Below are 21,733 nucleotides of genomic sequence, written 5' to 3'. Positions count from 1 at the left end.
AGAGGCTACTTTCTCAAAGTGCTTTTGTGCTTCCATTTCTTTCAGCTAAGCCTGAGTCAGCACCTAGACCCCCCTAGAACCCCCTGATTCCAGGAGAGGGCAGGCAGCGGCTCCTGGGAGCGTTGGCCTGCCCCTGCCAGGCAGTCCTCCCCTTGAGTGGCTCTGGCTGCAGCTCCAGCTAGGTAAGTCCTCGGAGGACTCGCTCATAGGCCTCTGCCAGCCCCTAGGCCAGCAAACCGAGGCTTCCCCAGCCAGCCACATCTTCCTAGAACTAGGAGACAGTTGCTCAGCAATAGCCCAATTTCTATCTGAGTAAGGACCCACCCCGGCCCCATCCAAGTCCCGGGCTGAAGGGGCTCCTGTAAGGAGAGTTAACACGCACTACGAACAAATCTCCAGGGTTTTCTAGGACCACACATTTGGCCCCAGGGGTGGAGAGAGGGGGAGTAGGTGGGGCCAGGTTCAGATGCAATACCTGATAAGGAGCTCCGGGATTGTTGGGCCCCGGCCCTGGCTCCTCTTCCGGACTCGCCCGCCCTCTAGTGCCAAGGAGGGGAGGGGAGGGCAGTTGCTGCCCTATTCCCGTTTCCCACCGGCCCTTGCCCGCCTTTGCCGTGGGCACCACTGCCGGGCCCCTCTCCCTTAGAGGCTGCATCCCAGTGAAGCCTTTCACTTTCCCCACAGGATTTTCATTAAGGAAACTCCTGGTTCCTCAATGCAGCCTTTTAAAAAGTCATTCTCCACTGAAGTTAGGAAATGCTGCAAAAGTCTCCAGGGAGACCTGGTAAGGGACTCCACCCTCAATCTCACACTGGGCGCCAGCAGTCAGCTGAGAGCCTGCTCAGGGGTTCTGCCGGTGAGGGAGGGCACGTCTCCCTGCAACAAATATTCCTTTGGGCAGAGAGGGAAGACCAGGGCAAGGAGACAGCTGCAGGCTGGCGAGGACTCCACAGGGAATCACTGGAGGCCTGGTGCGGCGTCCCGTTGTCTGCCATCAGATGAAGACACCTCACTAGAGACACTGGGAGCCCAGAGTGGCCAGGATGACGCGGCAGACCAGCAGCTTGCTTTGTGGACATGACCTCATCTGTTCACTCTGGACCACCCCCACCCCCAGCTGATAAGAATCTGGCACTGTTTCCTGTAGCCCAAGGGTCTCAGACAATGGTGTGAACGGCTGGCCCTACTGGAAAGGACATTGTTCAGCAAAGAAAAAACAACAAGCCGGCACAAAGCCAGGGCGGCACTCTTCTAAATGTAAGGGCTTGTTTACAAATCCATGATTTCCAGGGAGGGGAGCACAATGGGGAATTGTTTTGGCGAGGCTGGGGTCCTCCTCGGTCTGCTCCTGGGGGCTGGGGATGGCTTTGATGGCCCAGACAGGTCTCAGATGCTCTGAGGGGTGCCGGCACCTTCCTGTTTATCAGGAAGTCAAGAACTGGAGTCAAGAAGCCCGGTTCCTCCAAAAATAAGGGGTTAGAGGGGGTTTGCTAGGGAGAAGGGAGGGCAAAGTTTTTTGGTCTTGGTTTTCATTTTCTGAAAAGCATCAACTCTTGAATGTGTGGCTTTCAACTGCCATGTTGCTTTTTGGGCAAAATGTACAAGGCATGAGACTCTTTCAAATAGCTGGCCCCTCTGGAATGGAGCTCCCGGCTTAGTCTCCAGGACACCTCCACACCAGGGGCCACGATGCAGCGGCTCACCTCCACCAGCCTGGGAACACATGGGGAGCTGACATGGTGTCCTTGGGGTGCTCTTTCTCACAGGGACCTGTGCCCTGCCCACAGGAGGTTAGAGTCCCTGGACCAAGAGACCCTCATGTTATTGTGTGCGTGCACGTATGTGTGTTTGTGAAGAACCCACAGAACCACATCACCCATTCCCTTTGGGACTGGCAGTTCCAAGGGGCAGCTGGGGTTTAGGAAGGCCATGTCGGGCCAGGAAAGACCATGAAGGCAGTGCTTTTTGAGAATTCCACCAATGTTGGAAGATCATCAGTAGGTTTAGAAGCCTCTAAATCCAAGAGGAACACACCTCCTGAATAAACTCTAACAACTGTGCCTAGAACAAGTGAACATCAGTGAATCCCGTGGAATCCCAAAGTAGAAGAAGCAGGCTTTTCATAAACTATTCTCAACCTCCCCGTCTAAGGGTTTGAATTCCTCTTTGTCACCATGCTAACAGTGCCATCTGGTGTTAAAAAGCAAAACAACAGGCTCATGAACCCAAGGTATGAGCACAGCCATCAACTCAGCAGCCATCATCATGAGAAGTGGTTAAAGGTGTGCGTGTGTGCATGCATGCATGTGCATGCCTTGTCCTGCTAGTTAAGGAGGTACCCATGAGGCCAGCTGTACCTGGTTTAGGTTAATTTTAGACCAAGAGCCTACAAAGCCCTAAGCAAGTAAAAGCTACTTAACAGAGGTAGCGCAGCTGAATGTCTGGGCAACAAAAAGTACCCCCAATCCCAGCCACAAGCTCTACCTCCCATCCATTGCAGCAAGTGTCAAGAGCGTACCGTGAGGGAGTTAAGATGGTGTTTCTCACAATCGAGTAGTACACAAATGGATGCCTTTTAAAGGAAAAATGCTACCACAAATCCCTGAGAACATGTCTGGTGACCCAAGTTATAGAAACTCTAGGTTAAGAAACTAAAGTCTTATTCTAGGAAATGTCTTTCAGTTGTCAGTTATTGTAACAGTGACTTTTTAAATATAATCTTAAAACTGTAAGCAAGCTGGAAATTGTAAAGTAGCCTTAAAATGTAACCTTCAAAGCTGGAAGTGAGCTATGGTGAGAGCTCTTAGTCTCTCAAAGAAGCAATATGTAAATGTAAAGTCTGCATCCAGACCTGAATAAGCTTGACTCTATTGCCCCAAACCTCTCAGGTACAAACAAGCCTTTCATCTATCTCCACAGACTGGGAGGCACTTTCCCAGGTGTCACAGGATGTAACTCCTGAATAAACTACCGAAATTCTCCAAACCTCTGTTACCTGTTAACTAAGATGATGCTCGCTCTTTGTCTCTGATAGGCATAAAATCCAATTGAAAAACCACTTCGGGGAGGTTGATTTGGGAAATCTTCCTGTCCTCCCGTTGGGGAAGTGCCCCTTCTAGATTATCATTGCAAGAATTGTTTTTTTAAAATTATTGAATTTAAAATTCACAATTTAAAAACTCTCATTACTTGCAGATCTCTGACAAAAATGTCCTTGGAAGCCCAGGTGAGGAAGCATAAAACTGAGTCATGAGAGAAAATCAAGAGAAAGGGCAATCATGGAGAGCGCTGACAGCCCAGGGAGCAGCCAGCTCAGGAGCAGGCACTGGGACACTGGTCTTCTGGAAAAAAGTTCAACTGATAGTGATCTGATGCCTGGCCTGGGTGAAAAATAGTATTTTGAGGCATTTTATCGATCATTTGGCAATTTGGGAAGAATTAACAATAGGTACATAGCAAATTGAGCAAATTTAAAAAGAGATTATTAATTTCAGGGAAAAAGTCGTGTAGGTAATCATAGTGTACTGCCTGGCTCTGTAGTAAACAGAATTTACAGGGTCATAATAATGTAAACAATGAAGGTTGATGTAACAACAAATTGTGATGGAATTATGTAGGAAAGACCGGGAGAAGAAAAATGGGAGGGTTATTTAAAAATATTTTATTGTGGTAACATATATACAACACATTTCCCATTTTAACCATTTTCTAGCATACAATTCAGTGGTGATAATTACATTCACAGTGTTGTACCATCACCACTGTCCATTAGCAAAACTTTTCCATTAACCCAAACAGGAATTCCATACCCGTTAATGAGATGATTTTTAAAGTGCCAAATCCTTATGTAGCATAAAAGGAAATTAATAATCTAAGAATTATACATTTTAAAACAGCTTTAAAAAATGAAAATTAGTTGCCTTTAGGGAATAGGAGTGAGGTTGGGAAAGGGTGAGTGAAGACTTTTTTACATTCCTCTTAATATTAGACTTTAAAAATCTATATTATTTTGCCTACATTACTTTGATAATAGAGACACAAATGGCCGCCCAAATGATTCCAAGCAAAACTCAAATCGGAAGGCGATGACTGTATAAACCTTGGCTATAAGTCTCCAGGGGTTGGCAACATTTGTAGGAGAATGCCCTCCTCCACTGTGAGTTACAGCCACTCAGTGAGACCCAAGAAACTCAGTATCTGGCAATAACCCTGAGTTCCTTCGCTAACCAAATTCCATGTAATCAATAAAGACATAGGAATGTTAGATAGGCTTTATTCAATTTCTCCCTAGGCCTTCTACCAGCTTCCCCTCCTAGCTGCCTTGCCTAACATGAATATCCTGATGTGCAAATTTATGGGGATGCCCTGGACAGGCTCCCTCACCCTCGATGGAAACACCCCGAACCACAGGGTAGTGCGGGCTTTGGCACAGGTCTGAGCTGTTCACTGGTGCCATGGGGGAGCGCACACAAGCCTGGAGGGCGTGGAGTCTGTTGTATCCCATGCAAGCCCGGCAGTCTCAAGTCTTTTTGCGTCTGGGACTCCAAGCTTTGCAACAATGGCCTATTCTCAGTCCAGCATGGACCTTCCTGGTGAGAACCCATCAGCTTATTGCACAATGATCCAAATCTCTGCCTCTGTATAGCCAATTTCCCTGCAAACTATTTCCCTCCAAAAACATGCTTCCTAATTCCAAGTTGAAAGTTCTAAATTTAATTCACTGAATTTTACAGATTAAAAGGGTTTTCCTAATCCCACACTCTGCCCTCCAGATTCCTGTATGCTAGACAAATTCCAGAGTGAACTGATAAGGAGAAACCAATGGAGAGAAAAACCTTTATTTGCATAATAACAACTGTGGGTGAAGCAAGAAGAGGCATATGAAAACGAGATTAGGATGAAAGAATCTTGGTGGAAGAAGAGAAGAAAGGGTGCACTGGGAATCAGGGAGAAAGCCACAGACACTTCTGGTGTTGGTATCTGGACTCTCCCCTCTCCCCACATGCCCCTGGACTTCTCTCCCTTTGGCTTGTAGTCTCCCTGCAGGCCCCCATTCCTTGTCTCACAGCGCCAAAGTGTTCCCTCCCCAAACCTGATGGAGGAGCGCCGCTTCATCCCTGTGTGCTTGGCAGCAGTGGCTCAGGAGAAGCTGTTACTTGGGGGTTTTGCAGCGTTTAGCGATTTTGACACCCTTGGACTGCCAGTCATATCCTCTTCTGCTGCCAGAGGACTCTGGCTTTTCTAATAAGGAAGGTCCTGGCCAATCATTCCAAGAAGGGCCTGGATTCTCTTCCAGGCTGGTGTCTCTGCAGAAATGCTCCTCGGGGTAGAAAGTGCTGCTGCAGCAGGGTACAGCACCTGAGTTTTCAGATGTGTAGTCTGTGATGAAAGAAAGGTGGAGGAGGAAAACTCAACTCTCTGCCCTCTCCCAGGTGCAGGTCCTTAAGTAAGCTCCTCCTTAGCTACATTCCTTCCAAAACTAAAGGTGCCAATTAAAAGTTCCCCTCTGGTAGCATGCCTTCCCTCCTTTCCCACAAATCATGAGTTCCCCCCACCCCAGTTCTTCAGACCAGATCATCCCTCCAGTCCCACCTGTGGCTGAAGCAGAAGGCGCACACTCCTCACACTCCCATTTCTTACTGTTGGATCTAAGAAAGGAGCAGTCCCTATGGGTTCCATGGGATCCGCATGTAGCACACAGAATGAGGCGCCACCTCCTACAGGAAGAATCAAGGAAAGATTTGTGGAGGCAAATATACCTACCACTCTCGGGATGTTTGCTACAGGCCACGCCTGTGCTGAGAGCTTCCCAGGCATTTCTTATCGTACATTTTACCCTTAAAGGATGTGAGAGGCTGAGTGTCGATCCCAGGGCCCTGCAGTCAGGCACAGCCATTTTCCCTGATTTGGAAAGGAATTGGCCCTGAGTGTCTCTCCACCAGGCACAAGGAGAAGCAGACACTGTGGAGAGAGATCTGTTCACTTGCACATGAGTAAGTCAGGAGCTGGTGAAGAATGGGACTTAGCAATTGTGTCTACCATGAGGTCTGTGGACAGAAGTGAATTCCATGCTCCTAATAACCATGCCAAGGTCTAACATAAGATGGCACTGATCAGAGCTTTTCCTAGCCAGGAGCTTTTCCCTACCCTTCATCCTCAAAGCTGTCTCTGCCTTGTTCACACAGACAGATGGGGGCATCACAATGTTGATAGCGCTGATATAACTCTGAGAAAGCCCCTGCCTCGAGTTCCCAGGCAGCATCTCTGCAGTGGGAGAAGAAATGGTGCATAAGTGACACACAATGCATTGGTGAAATCTCTGTCCACCTGGGAGGAACTAGGAAGAACTGAAACTAAAGCACAGCAAAAGAGCTCAGCACAGACTGACTGAATACTCTCAACAAGGCTGGGCAAGTAGCCTGGTCATGGAGCAAGGCTGAAGCGGGATGAGTGGAACCTGGGGGTTCCTTATTTCCACCTTAGGATTCAAGAACTCCCAGATCCTCCAGAGAATTCTGATCTTCCAAAGCTCACTTTACAGAAACATGCTCCTCCCAGCCTTTTTTTGCCATTCCTTTTCTTTTGATAATGAAAAGCGCTCCCTCCCCCCTTCCCTCTTCACTGTATTTCAATGCCTTGGGCTGCTGCTTTATTCTCTGAACTATCCTCACACTCACCTCCTCTCTAGAAATACAGGCAACCCACTCCCGGGCTCAATTTTTGCATTAGAGTTTCTGTTACCTGTCTGGAATATGAATTCCCATTCTTAGCATTTCTTGAGGAAATTCTTCTCGATTGTTACACTGTGGACATTTGAAGAAATGTTTTGCTGATATGTGGGCATATTTCTATAAGAGAAACATGGAAGGGCTTAGTCTTTGTAAACATTGTCTTTGACCACCTTCTTTTCACTCACACTCCCATTCCACAAAGAGGATGCTGCTGTTAGGCGAGTCGAGAGCTCAGCTAGGGGTTATGAGGGAAGGAATGTGGGTGGGCTATGGGTGAGGGCTACAAATCCAGTGTCACAGCCAGGACCAAGATGCCTCAGCTGTCAGTGTGGCTCCAGGGCTTGGCTGTTCTGACTCAGTAGGGGTCAAGTACCTGGATATGTGTTTCCCTTTTCTTTCATCTCAGGATGCAAGGCTGATTTTGAGGTTAAGGACTCCTAGGATGAGCCTATTTTCTCTAGCAACCTTGAAAATATTGCTCCGTCTAAATCTCATCATGGTTGAGGACCTACAGGCCAGGCTGACTTTACTCTGACTGCTCAAAACCAGCCCTACATAGAGGCCTCTAGATGGAGCTCTGAAGTTGATATGGTTCTAGGCAGGGAACTAAAGCAATTATGGAAGATCACCAGGGCAAAAAAAGTCCCACCTGTATGCACTTGCGGTGGTAGATGGTTTGACTACAACAAGGGCTCTGGATGTTTTCAACACTTGCTTGGGATAAGTCTTCACAACATAGGATACAGCTCTCTTCCCTGACATCCCTCCTTGGAATGTCCTGTGTTGGGCGATGTTTTCCACAAAATGATCTGTGATGGGGAAACAGACTTGGTTTCTGATTTGTTACGGATGAAGTTTTCTAGATCTACGTAGGGTAATCAACCACCCATGTCAGTGCCCCATGAACCTCCATTCTCATGGAGGGGAAGAGAAGCAAAGGTGAAAAACAGCTGCATGCCTAACAGCTGCTTTTCCACAGAGCAAAGTTCTGGGACTGTCTCCACAGCCTCCTATTCCTGAAAATCCCACTTAGTTCTAAACAGCTAAGAAGCCCAGCTGTTTGTAATTTAAGGCGGGGATGGGAGCAACAAGTAACCCTGGGAAATGCTCAAGTTAAGACACTGTTTCCCCGTTACTGAAAGAAGGGAGAGGCCTACTGTTGAATAAAAACAGGACTGTGAGAACCAGATTCTGGTTTCATTAATGGCTAAACAGCAAGCTGCAAAAGGGCAGCCCGACTTTCCCTTTCATTACTCACTTGTACTCTCCAAAAAATTGTGAAAGGCAACCCCTTTCTTGGCCACAAGGCAGATGGAAGTTTCTAAAGCACTGATCCTTCTGGCAGTTGATAGCAGCTCCTTTTTTCTTGCACACAAAGCAGATCTGCAAATGAGATTCCAAACAGTGCGAACAGCCCCCTGAGAAAGACAGAACCCTGCGGCACATCTTTCTATGGAATGGAGTTTCTATGAAGCAACAGCCATTCCCTTTCCTCAGTGTTCCTGAACGTTCTGGGGCACACTGGAGCTGTGCTTTGCACAGCACTGAATTCTCACGATGTTGGCTCTCTCTCTTCACTTAGGACACTACACTCCAGAGGAGTATAGAACTTAAGAGAAGAACCAACTGGGAAATTCAAAAGTCCTCTGACTTCTAAACAGGCAACTAGGGGAAAGAACAGAAGCAGGGATGATGGGAGATATCTGAGAAGAGGCAGAGAAAATCCAGCCTACTCCAAGGCCATTTCAGGGGATTCTAACCTTCTTAGAAGCCCGGGCTGCCTCCTTTTTGATGTCTTCAGGCAGGAATCCATGGAAACCTCTGTTGGACTGGCCCCTCTGAGGCAGCTTGCTAGATAGGATCTGGGGGGCAGCAGAACCAGGCTGTCAACATTGCTGATCAGTGAAACAGCACAGGGAGTTGTGGAGATGTCAGGGTAAGCAGAAAGCTAAGAAATAGAACTTGGTGGAATGTATACTGCATTTACAGAGTAACTTATTTAACAAAAGCTCCATTTACTTTTTAATTATTAACTTATTGAATCTTTGTAACAACACACTAGGAGGGAGGTACTGTAATCATCCCCACTTTTTGAGAGATGATGTGACTTGATCAAGGCTACAGAGGTCCAGAACCTGGGTTCTCAGTACAGAATAAATACTCTTCTCAGGGTACATATTCTCTTCAAGAAGGGGAACAAGCACTTTAAAATCTCCTTACTGAAGCCAATCTGCATTATAGGGGAGGATCTATACTTCTCTTTAAAAACATATTTTAAAGGGCCTTTGTTTCTGAAAAACCCCAAAGCAGAGTCGGGGGTTAGAAATCAAGGAAAAAGAAGCTAAACTGTTCTGTTAACACACACTGGGAGGAATTTCAGCACACCCCGCCCCACCCCCCCATCACCCCCCCACACCCCCTCCATGAATCTTCCAAAACACTGGGGAGGGTGCTGGACTTCCTGCAGTAATTATATGAAATGTGTAATGGAGGCTCAGATTATTTTTCTTTTTGTTTGTATCAGATTTGCTTTACTCAAGGTAAACATACAAGAATTATGTATATTTGTATTTATAGCATCAGAAGGAATCTGAAAATAAACATTATACAGTATAAATGGAGACTCTGAACTCATTTTTAGAAAACTATTGGTGTACAATAGTTTTATAATCACTTTAGCTAACTATAGGTAAAAAGGTATTACTTTAAATCAAAATACAAAAGCACTGGCTCAATTTGCAACTCTAACAGAAAAATTAAGGGAATCCAGAAATTTTTCTGATTCTTGGAAAAAAGTAATAAGGCAGATGACAAGTTAAACTATTAAACCAATGCTTCATATCATATCCAAGTGTTTGAATGAGTTAACTTCCAAATGGTTTCTCAGTTTTTAAAAAGACCTTCATAGCCCCCAATTGTGTTGAAAAAGTAAATGTCATACACTGAAATTAATTGTTATAACACAAATTTGATTTATCCTAAGCAATTCAGTTTCAAAAAATTTAAGTTACAGAAGTCAGAAAAAAACAGGGAACAGTCAGAAAACAAAAGAACGATCAGGACTACTGCATTTTTTGGTATGTTTTTAACACTGTCATGGCTTTATTCAAAACACAGTTGCACAGAAGTATTAACTTCAAAGTTTTTTAAAGAGAGATTCTTTAGGAACTTAACACACTATATACATACTGCCATACAAAGAGCATTAAAACAGGACCAAAAACTCTACAAAATATAAAACCCACCCTTACTTATTTTCATGAAAATACCACCCACAAAGCTAAATAAGTTTTTTTTTTTTTTTTTTAATCATCATTTTATTGAGATATATTCACATACCACGCAGTCATACAAAACAAATTGTACTTTCGATTGTTTACAGTACCATTACATAGTTGTACATTCATCACCTAAATCAATCCCTGACACCTTCATTAGCACACACACAAAAATAACAAGAATAATAATTAGAGTGAAAAAGAGCAATTGAAGTAAAAAAGAACACTAGGTACCTTTGTCTGTTTGTTTGCTTCCCCTACTTTTCTACACATCGATCCATAAACTAGACAAAGTGGAGTTTGGTCCTTATGGCATTCCCAATCCCACTGTCACCCCTCATAAGCTACATTTTTATACAACTGTCTTCGAGATTCATGGGTTCTGGGTTGTAGTTTAATAGTTTCAGGTATCCACCACCAGCTACCCCAATTCTTTAGAACCTAAAAAAGGTTGTCTAAAGTGTGCGTAAGAGTGCCCACCAGAGTGATCTCTCGGCTCGTTTTGGAATCTCTCTGCCACTGAAGCTTATTTCATTTCCTTTCACATCCCCCTTTTGGTCAAGAAGATGTTCTCCATCCCACGATGCCGGGTCTACATTCCTCCCCGGGAGTCATATTCCACGTTGCCAGGGAGATTCACTTCCCTGGGTGTCTGATCCCACGTAGGGGGGAGGGCAGTGATTTCACCTTTCAAGTTGGCGCTAAATAAGTTTTATAAGTTATCTGAAGGCTGTTGTTTTCAAACCAAAGAACTCTATTTTTGATTGCACAATAAGATGATTGATAAGAAAGTCAATATATAGATTTAATTTTAAAAATAAGTTTTATAATCTGCCATACTATGCGATGAAAATTTTTATGGACTAAAATGGGGCACTTCAATTGTTAAAAAGGAGTAAAATGTTAAGTCTTTTGGAGATCTCAATCCCTCCACCAAACTTACCCAAAAATTTTATTTCAGCTGTGCAAATTTTTTAGTTTCTCCACAATTAACTTTGTAATTTTTGCTTTAAAACCCCAAAGTATTACATTTCAAAATAAAAAAATAAAAAGTAGAACTATACTCAGTAATTTAAATGTGCCCCAGTATTTAAACATAACTTCAATTAATTTGCTGACACCAACTTAAAAAATAATTACAAATTTTCAAAACAAAGGGAAAAAAAATTTAGATAGCTGAGTGGAGCCTCCATGACAAAAAGGGAAATGTACTTTTTGTCTACTCATTATAATTCATTTACTAGCCATACAAAGAATACATACATGCACACTCACACTTATCCCAAATACTTTTATATTTTTACTAGACATCCATTTGGAAACAAATCTTAATTTCAATATCAATTTAGTTTCAAATAATTTCCCAACTGCCTACTATATTCCAATTAAATGCTGTAATATCTGGTAATGCTTTATAACTATATGACAAATAATTGAAAATTAAAAATACTTTGCAAAGTACTATCCAAATCATTTGGGAAGCCAATTTAAAAATATTGACTTGTATGTCTCATTAATTATCAACAAAGCAATTGTTCTGACTTTTGAAGAACAATGATGCTGCTTCCAAAAGCCTCCCCTGCTTCTTTTTCTCCATCTTACCAATGCAGTCTATACATGTCGTCAAGAAACAGAGATTTACATTTAAGCAGAACCTGCTGCATAAAACTGTGTGGATAATAATATTTCTATCACAGAAAATACTCAATTTCTTTCACTAGGTCATTTAAAACTAAGACAGATCTGAAAAAAGTGGTTCTGATATAAGACTGAAGGTTTTCCTGGGTATCCACAAGTTTTCCAAATTTTTTTTTTTTGAGACAGAGGAGGGAAGTGAAACAAGAAAGGTAGGTGATCATAAAGGAATTGCTGAGAGGAAAAACAATGCATACCTAAAAACAAAACAAAACAAACCCCTGGCATGTCATGATCTGCAGCTTGAAGAAAAAAAGGGCTCACCTGCATATTTCTAAACTTAGTATAAGCAATTTTTCCTTCAAAAATAAAATCTTATCAGTCACCAGGCTTAACAGAGGTTTCAGAAGCCTCCATAAAATCCATGAACTCTATTGCTGAATAGAACCTTTAAGATTCTGCTTCTACTTTCCAAGTTACACACGTGACAAAAAGTACCCAAATACTCTCAGCGAAAAAAAAAAAAAATCACTGTCTTTGAACTAAAGGTTTCTGGGTCACCTCTGAAAAAAAAACCAACTTATGATTCAAGAGACTATTGCCATTCCATGTTAAAGCCTACTGTGATTTCAATTAGTTTATAAATAAATTTGAAACCTTATGAATGAAATGCGCCATACTAAACCTGTGTAAAAGCTATCCTGTTTTAACTATGGGCCAAAAATGACTAACACAGTGAACCTGAATTAGAAAAACTAAGATTCCAAATAATTGCTAGGGAATTTCACAATGGGGATCAATGAAAATTTTTCTCTACATACAATATGTTCATAAACAGAATAATAAATCTTATTTGGAATAATAAAAAGGCAAAAATAGTAAAACCACTCTTTTCTTATAAAAAGTTACACGATCTCTTCTGGGATAGCTATTGTACATGAAGAAACAAAGAAGACATGATCGCTCTACTGCAAATCCAGGAACATTACGGAACCTAGTCTTAGAACGATCTAGTTATCTTCTTCCTCTCCATTATCTTCAGCATCTCGTTTCCTCTTCTCCCCTCGAAGACCTTCTTCCTCTTCCTCCTCTTCTTCCCCTTCTTCAACATAATCATCTTCTTCATCCTGAATTTCTTCTTTCATTAAGTATGAGAGGCGCACTTCTCCCTTTCCCAATTCTGAGCCTGCTTCATCTTAATCCTCATCTTCCTGCTTCTCTTCTTCACATCCTTCAGGTGGACCAGCTTCATCTTCCTCTTCCTCTTCATCATCTTCATCTCCATCCTCATCATCCTCCTCTTCAGAGTCTGGTGCTTCATTATCCTCCTGATCAAATCCATTTAAGTAATGTGATTTGCTGCAGTGGTTCAAAAATACTTTCTCTATGATCTTCCAGGTTTGTGATCTCACAGTTAAACAAGTTGAGACTTTACAAATTTTTAAGATTTTGCAGAGCTTCTACTGTGCTGAGATCTTTGATTTTGTTTCCACTCAGATTGAAGTAGGTTAATCTGCCAGAATTTCCAAGCCCCTAGAAATTATATTGTCACTAAGTTCCAACTTTCTAACTTTATTTAAGCTGGGAAGCCGGGCCAGTGAACTTAGTTCCACATTAGCCACACTCAGAAACTCCAGTTCTTTAAAAGTATCAATCAGACTCTCAATTTCCCCACTGACACAGTGGCAATTATTGAGGACTAACTCTGCTACCTCTTCTGGAGCTCTGTTCCTTAACTCCAGGTTAATCCTCTTCTTCATCTACATGTCTTCCTCCTCTTCTGCCACTACTCTCCTCCCTTCCCTTTTCCTGTCTTTCCTACTACCCCCAAGGCTAAAATTTAAAAAGCTGTGGAAACGAATGAAAAGAAATGCAAATAGAATGCCCACCACCAACAGATAGGTGTGGGGAAGAAAGAAGAGAATAGCAAATGGAGTCCAAGGAGTTGGGACGCTAACTCAGCTGCCCCCACCTCCTTGAGCTCTTGTTTACCTGGGAATGTCTTAACCTCCCTCATTTCTGAAAGACAGTTTTGCCATATATAGAATTCTTGTTTGGCAATTTTTTGCTTTCAGCACTTTAAATATGTCATCTTATTGCCTTCTTGCCTCCATGGTTTCCAATGGGAAATCGGAACTTAATCTTATTGAGGCTTCCTTGTATGTGACATGTTTCTTCTTGCAGCTTTCAGAATTCTTTATCTTTGGCATTTGGCAGTTTGACTATAATATGCCACGGAGTGGGTTTGTTTGGGTTTATACTGTCTGGAGTTCGTTAAACATCTTGGATGTTCATTCAAGTCTTTCATTAAATTTGGGAAGTTTTCATTCATTATTTCTTTGAATATTCTCTCTTCTGTTCCTCAGACTGAATGATTTCAATTGTCTTATTTTCAAGTTTTCTGATTCTTTCTTCTGCGAGCTCCAATCTGCTGTTAAACCCCTCTAGGGAATTTTTAACTTCCATTACTCTGGTCTTCAGTTCTGTTTCGTTCCTTTTCATAGCTTCCATCTCCCTATTGACATTCTCTGTGTTCATCTATTGTTTTCCTGATTTCCTTTAGTTCTTTGTCCATGTTTTCCTTTAGCTCTTTGAGCATACTGAGGATCATTTTTTGGAAGTCTTTGTCTGATCTGTCCCAGGTCTGGTCCTCCTCATTGATGGTTTCTAGTGCTTTAATCTTCTCCTTTTCCTGGGCCAGCACATCCTGTCTCTTTGTATGTATTGTAACCTTTTGTTGAAACCCGAACATTTTGATATTTTAATGTGTCATCCCTGGAATTCAGACCCTGAGGCATCTGTTCCTTATGCCTGTATCCAGCTAGTATTATGACAGCAATGTCAGGAGCTAACAACAACAACAACCTAAAAAAAAGCAGAAAAAAAAAAAGAAAATAGCTTTCCCAGTCTTTGCAGATTGACCTGCACAGCGCTCTCCTTCAGGGCTTGTCAAAACAATCAGTTTCAAGAATAATTCCAGGCCTAAGGGTATAGGCATCCCTGATCCATGCAAGCATGTGTGTATGCTCCTAGGAATTCCCCCATATACATGGTTCCAAATGTCTCCTCTTCCCTAGGAAACAGTTTCCTCATGATCCCAGCTACTGCCCTGTATGCCCTACAGTCAACAATCTCTTGTCCCAGGCAGCACAACTTGACTGCTCTCCTAAAGCATTCTGTGGGAGAGCTCTATGAACTGCCTTCTACATGCAGAAGTTCTTGGGTGGTGAGTCCCTGAGGCTACCACCAGATTGGGCCAGACATACATGCTTCCAGTATGTGCAGAAGGTTACTCTGCTCCCTTCAGAACCAGGAATAGGGATCTGTGCACTGAGAGTGTGGGCTGGCTCTGAGCCAAGCTGGTGAGGAGTAGGGGAGGGGCCAGTCAGGGTTCTTGGAGATCCTACTGCTTTTAAGTAGCCTTTTTCTTTTTTTTCTTTTTTGTTAATTTCTTTTTTTTTAATTAAATTCAGTTTTATTGAAATACATTCACACACCATACAATCATCCATGATATATAATCCACTGTCCACAGTATAATAACATAGTTATGTGTTCATCACCACAATCTGTCTCTGAACATTTTCCTTACATCAGAAAGAACCAGAACAAGAATAAAAAATAAAAGTGAAAAAAAACACCCAAATCATCCCCCCATCCCACCCCATTTGTCCTTTAGTTTTTATCCCCATTCCTCCACTCATCCATACACTAGATAAAGGGGGTGTGATCCACAAGGTCTTCACAATCACACCGTCACCCCTTGTAATCTACATTATTATATAATTGTCTTCAGGAGTCCAGACTGCTGGGTTGGAGTTTGGTAGTTTCAGGTATTTACTTCTAGCTATTCCAATACATTAAAGCCTAAGAGGTGTTATCTATATAGTGCATAAGAATGTCCACCAGAGTGACCTCTCGACTCCATTTGGAATCTCTCAGCCACTGAAACTATTTCGTCTCATTTTACATCCCCCTTTTGGTCAAGAAGATACTCTCAGTCCCACGATGCCGGGTCCACATTCATCCCCGGGAGTCATACTCTGCATTGCCAGGGAGATTTACACCCCTGGGAGTCGGGTCCCACGTAGGCGGGAGGGCAGCGAGTTCACCTGTCAAGATGGCTCAGTTAGAGAAAGAGAGGGCCACATCTGAGCAACAAAGAGGTACTCAGGGGGAGACTCTTAGGCACCATTACATATAAGTTTAGACTCTCCTTTGTGGTAATGAGCTTCATAAGGGCAAGTCCCATGCTCGAGGGCTCAGCACATCAAACCGCCAGTCCCAATGTTTGTGACAACATATGCTAGGGGATCAGCATCTCAAAGTTTAGAGATAGGCCTTACACTTCAGGGATAGAGTTAACTGAGTAGCCTTTTTCTTGATTTGGTGCTTGCCCTGTTACTTCAGTCCTTTAAATGTTTTCTGGAGCTTTGAGAAAGATGTTCCTGCCAATTCTTGCTGGTTGTTCAATGCTTCTGTGGGGGTACGGAGCCCCACTGATCAGGGTGGGGATTAGTCAATTGGTCTTGGACAAAGGCAACAAGGTAACTCAATGGGTAGGCAAGTATTTCTTGGGACACACAGAAGGCACTAACCATAAAAGAAAGAAATTAATAAACTGGACTTCACCCAAATAAAAAAATTTGGTTCTTCAAAAGCCATCATCAAGAAAATGAAAAGGCAAGCCACAGACTGGGAGAAAATAGTCACAAAACAAATATCTGAAAAAGGATTTGTATCCAGGATATGTAAAGAACCCTTACAACACAATAAGACAAACAACCCAATTCTTAAAATGGGTAAAATGTCTGTACAGGCACATCACAAAAGAAAATAGGTGAAGGACCAATATGCACATAAAAAGAACCTCAACATCTTTAGTCATCAGAGAAATGCAAATTAAAACCATGGAAGGTGGGGAGATACCAATACACATCCAGCAGAAAGGCTAAAATTAAAAAAAAAAAAAGAATCAGCTGTAAGAAAGGAATAAGTTTTGTTTTCACATAGAGACAGCATGGAATAAGGGAAATGGAGGCAAAACCAGTTTAAACAAGCCCCAGACAAAGAGAAGAGAGAATCTGCCTGCTCCTTATATGGAAAAGTAACCATAGTTACTGGAATGTAAAGAGATATGAGGTAATATCAGAGGCGGGAACTCACAGCAAAAAAAAATAAAAATTTGGGGGGGATAGGCTGATCAGTTCAAAATCTCAATAATGAGCTAGTTGGCTCTCTGGGATTGGCTGATCAGTTCAAAATCTCAATAATGAGCTAGTTGGCTCTCTGGGATTGGTTGTACAAATTAAAATCTCAAAAGATGAATTAGTTAGTGTTCTCGGATAGGCTGTAACCTCTGCAGTACCCAGTCAATGGGGAAACAGGGGAGGGACTTGCGAATTAGGAATAGGAGATTTAAAGATCGCCATTCTCTTCCTCTGGCGTGCCAGCCTTCCACGTGTTTGGCTGGACGCCCTATATTGCAAGATCGAAAATAAATTCTTTTCTCCTCCAGAACTGAGTGAGCGTTTATTCCCTTACAGGTACCGCTTTATTTCTGACATCAGCAACTACAAAAACTGACAATACCAAGTTTTGACAAGAAAATTGTGCAATTGGAACTCTTATAAATTGCTGGTGGGAGTGTAAACTGGTACAATCACTTGGAAAACAATCTGGTAAGTTCCTATAAAGTTAAATATAAAGTTAGCATACAACCAGGAATTCCACTCCTAGGCATTTGTCCAGGAGAAGTAAAAACACAAGTCCACAAAAAAACTATATATGAATATTCATAGCAGCTTTATTCATAACAGCCCCCAAATGGAAACAATTCAAACGTCCATCAACTAGTGACTAGATAAGCAAATTGTGGTATATTCATACAACAGACTACTACTAGGCAATACAAAGGTATGAGCTACTGATACCAGCAACAACATGGATGAATCTCAGAAGCATTATGTTGAGAGAAAGAAGCCAGACACAAAAGAGTACGCAGTGTATGATTCCATATATATGACGTACAAGAACAAGCAAAAGTAATCTATGGTAACAAAAATCAGAACAGCGATATCTGTTGGGGAGAATGACCAGAAGGGGACAAATGGGAACTTTCTGGTGTGATGGAAATATTATTTACTTTGATTGGGGTGGTAGTTACAAGGTGGTAACATTTATCAAAACTCATCAAACTATACATTTGAGTACATTTCATAGTATGTAAATTATACCTAATAAAAAAAGAGTATTGGGGAAAAAATAACTGGAAAGACATTCAAACTGCTGACAGTGGATGCTTCTAGGGTGAAGGAAGATTGGGAGAAGATTTATGTTTCATTGTATATACTTTATACTGCCAAAATTTTAGAAGAAAAAAGTTTTTAAGAAAAACAAATAAACCAGGCTATGGATCTGAGGCTGGATGAAGAAAGAGAACAGACTATATAGCAATGCTACAGGACAGTCAAAGCAAAGGAGGCCTTATACTCACAAGACAGAAATAATGCACGCTGAGATTGTCTTTCTGAAGAAATTCCCCCAATTTTTCGGGATCCCCAGTTTCTTGAAAGCATAGCCGGCAAACTGGCAAAGAGAATGTAAGAAATAACTATGTTTAGCTCACACTGACCATTAAGAACGAAAGAGAAGAGTGGGAAAGTAACCAACTCTCTAAGTACAGGAAGGAGTTGAGTATTAAGAAGGTCATTTTGGCAAGGAGGGAGGTTGGGATAAGGTGTCACTTGGCATTAGAGTTAGACCCATATATAATTTTGGTCACACTGCAGGAGCTGGCTGTAACTGTTCACTTCATCTTTTTTTTTGGTGGTGGGGGGGGCAAGTGACTCTATTTTAATTCACTTGCTTTTTGAACTTTGGACATAAAATATACAAATTACAGACCTGAGTTTTCCAGAATTTTGGTGAATCTGGGAAGGAAGTGGGGTTGACAGAAAGAGAAGCAAGTTTGCTGCCCCACACAGGTAGACCTCTTTGCTGGGGTTGGGAGGCAGTGGCTGAACAAAATCTCTAGTCTTTCTTACCAGGCCCTGAAGACGGCTTCTTCTGGGTTACCCTCCTAGTCTTGGAAGATTTTCTATACAACAGAAGGGAGAAGTTTAAGGTAGAATCTGATGACCCTGCTGACATCCCTTGCTAATATTTTCCACAAAATGCCATCCATGGGCTGGTGGAGGATCAAAATATCTAAAGGCTATGACAGTTTCTTTTTTCATAATCCATATTTTTGAAAGCACAAAACATACCCACTGAGTTATTTGAGGGTGTGGCCCAGATCGTAACCATCTTTCTGACCCCAAGATCTGGAGGTGCTCAGTTTCATCGATGACTGAATGCAAGAGCAACCCCCCTTTTACTTTTTTTCTGTTTCTTTTGCCATGTACTCTGACTCTCAGCTTCCTTCACAAAGCATACCAAAAATGCTAACAGTTAACTATGAGCCTTTCCACTTTGCTAGGCACTATTCTCAGTACTTTGCCTGTTTTAACTCAATGAATCTACATAACCTTTTAAAAAGTGGTGCTATTATTATGCACATTTTTCCAGATGAGGAAGCTGAGGCATAAATAAATGAAGTAACTTGTCCCAGGTCACATAGTTAGCAAGAGTGTGAACATACGCAGGATGAGAACCTGGGCAGGAGGGCTCCAGAGCCAGAATATTTGTATCCAGAATATGTAAATATGTAAACTGGGACAGCCCTGGGAAGACAGATTACTGGGCAGCTTCCAGAAGGGGGCCAACTGTGTGCCCAACCTCAGCCTCCAAAGTGGGCAAAAAGTACAGCATATACCAGAGGCCATTGGAAAATTTCTCTCCAACTCCTTTACATCACCTACTCTACCTCAATCTTTGGCGTTCCTTCTTCTTTTCTTTTACAGTCTTCATTCGCTGCTGCCTCTCTCTCCTATCTTGAATTCTTCTATACTGTTACTATGACAATACAGGTTCTTCCAGCTATAAGTATAAACAGGGCTTAGTCAGCAATTTAATTCCATATTTGGTTATCAAGTTCTACAGAGTCAAGGCAACCATGCACTTAACCTACCAACCCATGTGATGGAATAAAAAAAATATACCCGGAATCAAGGGTATTAATAGCCAATAATTATTATATCACGCCAAGAACTGTTCTCGGCACTGGACATGTGTTAACTCACAAAAACCCCATAAAGTAGGTACTAATGTTATCTCCACTTTCAAGATGAGGAAATTGAGGCACTGATCTGTTAAGTGGCTTACCCAAAGGCAGAGTTAGTTAAGTGATATAGGTGGGATTTGGCCCCAAGTAGTCTTGCTCCAGAGGCCAACATGAATTACCATGTTATTCTGCTATCCCACCACAGTGTTAAGAACTCGAGACCACTGCTTGAACTGCCTGAGTGGTTCTTTAATTCTCTGCACCTACTAAATGCATGATAGCACTCAGAAAGAAAAGCTACCTTTGTCTTAATTTTACCCAGTAAAAGCTAGGTAAGGTACTAGCTCTTTCCTAGGAAAAGGACAAGGGATAACAAGGACAAATCAGCCCACTTAGCTCCAGTCTTCTCCCCAGGCTCAGATAGCCACTGAGGTTTAGCATGTCTCCAACCTTTGTCTAGATCTGAGCCAAGAAGAAAATACCCCAGAGTAGAGAAGATACCCTGCCACTCCTCCCCCAACCAATGTCAGCAGACTGCAAATTTACAGTTTTCATGGGTTCAGAGAGAAAACCCCTGAAAGTAAAGGAGGACAAAAGAAGTAAACCCCACCCTTATGAAGGAAGGACTATGTCTAGCCAGGGGAGAGGAGGACAGCATTTCTGAGTAGGAGAGCTGAGTGAATTAAGATCATCCCAGAGACATACACTGCAGCACCCATGTGCTTACATCACCAAAGAGAGCATGGATATCTTCAGGAACTTTCAACTATGCTGCATGAATACAACTAAGGCAATTAGCCACTCAGAAAATCAAGGATATAGCACTCTTCCTTTATGTTTGCTCAGTCTCCTTTTCCAACCATGAGTTGCAGAAGTAATGAGGTTTGGCTGCTTCTTTCTCAACAAAAGCACATGGGTGGAAGAGGAGAGAGAGAAGGGCGTGCACTAAGGATGCTATCCCCATAAGGCATCCACTTTGGCTGACTAAGGAGCAGTTCGGAGTTGATGGGGAGACATCCCGCCCATCTAGCAATAGAAATAAAACCTCGAAACTTCAGTTCTTTGCATCGCTGGACCAAGACGTTCCTTGGGTAGGATCTGGGCACACTGGTAGTTACAGGATGCAAACAATCTTCAAAACATTTGAGCAGGGACGTTGCAAATGCGGGCTTCCACAAGCTGCTCTGTCCGTGATTTTCTAACCAGGCAGTTGCTTCTTTGAAAAAGCTTTCAAGTTGTTTCTCCGGATAAAAGCTGGGTAAATGCTTGTTGAGAAAATTAAAAATAATAACTAAACGTGTCCGTCCTTGCCGCCGCAAGAATAACAAACAATGATTTATTTGGAAAATACTTTTCGGTGAGGCCACTACCGCCCCCTGGAGGTAACAGCCGAAGCAGCGACTCAAGGAGCATCCCGCGGGTGCCGGGCCAGGCTCATGTCGCGCCTGCCGGGCGGCTGGTGCGGGGCCGGGCCGGAGGTTGCCTCGGCCACACCCTCTTCACCTGAGCGCAGGGGTCGCCGCTCCCGGCCCCGGCCGCCCGCCCAGCTATGGCTGAGGGCGCCGCTGTCCGGGAGCTTTATTCGTCGTCACAAGCCGTGGTAGCTACCTCACGGGCGGCCGCCCAGCGCGGTGATTGCGCCAGCGAAGGGGGCGAACGTGCAAACGCGGCCGGGTCACGCGGGTTACCACCCGCAGGGATGCGGCCTCGGGGACGATAGCGACGCCGACCCTTGGCAGAACAAGGCCACCAACTGCCGCGCGCGAACGGCCGCGCGCCCGCCCCGCCCCTTCCTCCCGCGCGAGCGCGCCCGCCTACCGCTTGGGCCACAACTGGAGTCAGATTCGCGGAAGAAGAGTCCAGGGGCGGGACGGTGGACGTCGCGCCGTGATGACGTCTATCGCCGGCGCGGGCGGGTGACGCGG

General features: G+C 43.2%; 1 protein-coding gene and 1 pseudogene across 3 annotated transcripts; both read right to left on the bottom strand.

Moving 5' to 3' along the window:
- Window positions 1-3,675: 3,675 nt before the first annotated feature.
- PHF7 (PHD finger protein 7) lies at window positions 3,676-21,579 on the bottom strand. 3 transcript variants are annotated; one of them, XM_037797767.1, is made up of 11 exons: window positions 20,854-21,579; window positions 19,512-19,624; window positions 18,691-18,743; window positions 18,141-18,232; window positions 8,492-8,593; window positions 7,990-8,114; window positions 7,381-7,540; window positions 6,742-6,848; window positions 6,148-6,264; window positions 5,593-5,717; window positions 3,676-5,379 (listed from the first exon to the last, which is right to left on the bottom strand). In XM_037797767.1, exons 2-11 carry the CDS (start codon window positions 19,553-19,555, stop codon window positions 5,153-5,155), a joined length of 1,152 nt encoding a protein of 383 aa, XP_037653695.1. In that variant the 5' UTR covers window positions 19,556-19,624; window positions 20,854-21,579; the 3' UTR covers window positions 3,676-5,152. The 3 variants fall into 3 exon arrangements, with proteins under 3 accessions (XP_037653695.1, XP_037653704.1, XP_037653692.1); XM_037797776.1 differs by lacking the exon at window positions 19,512-19,624; XM_037797764.1 differs by having other exon boundaries at window positions 18,691-21,579.
- On the bottom strand, window positions 12,558-13,455 carry LOC119505107 (annotated as a pseudogene).
- Window positions 21,580-21,733: the final 154 nt, after the last annotated feature.

Source organism: Choloepus didactylus, chromosome 1 (assembly GCF_015220235.1).
Source record: "Choloepus didactylus isolate mChoDid1 chromosome 1, mChoDid1.pri, whole genome shotgun sequence".
Lineage (NCBI taxonomy): Eukaryota > Metazoa > Chordata > Mammalia > Pilosa > Megalonychidae > Choloepus > Choloepus didactylus.
This window is presented reverse-complemented; position numbering and strand designations above follow the sequence as displayed.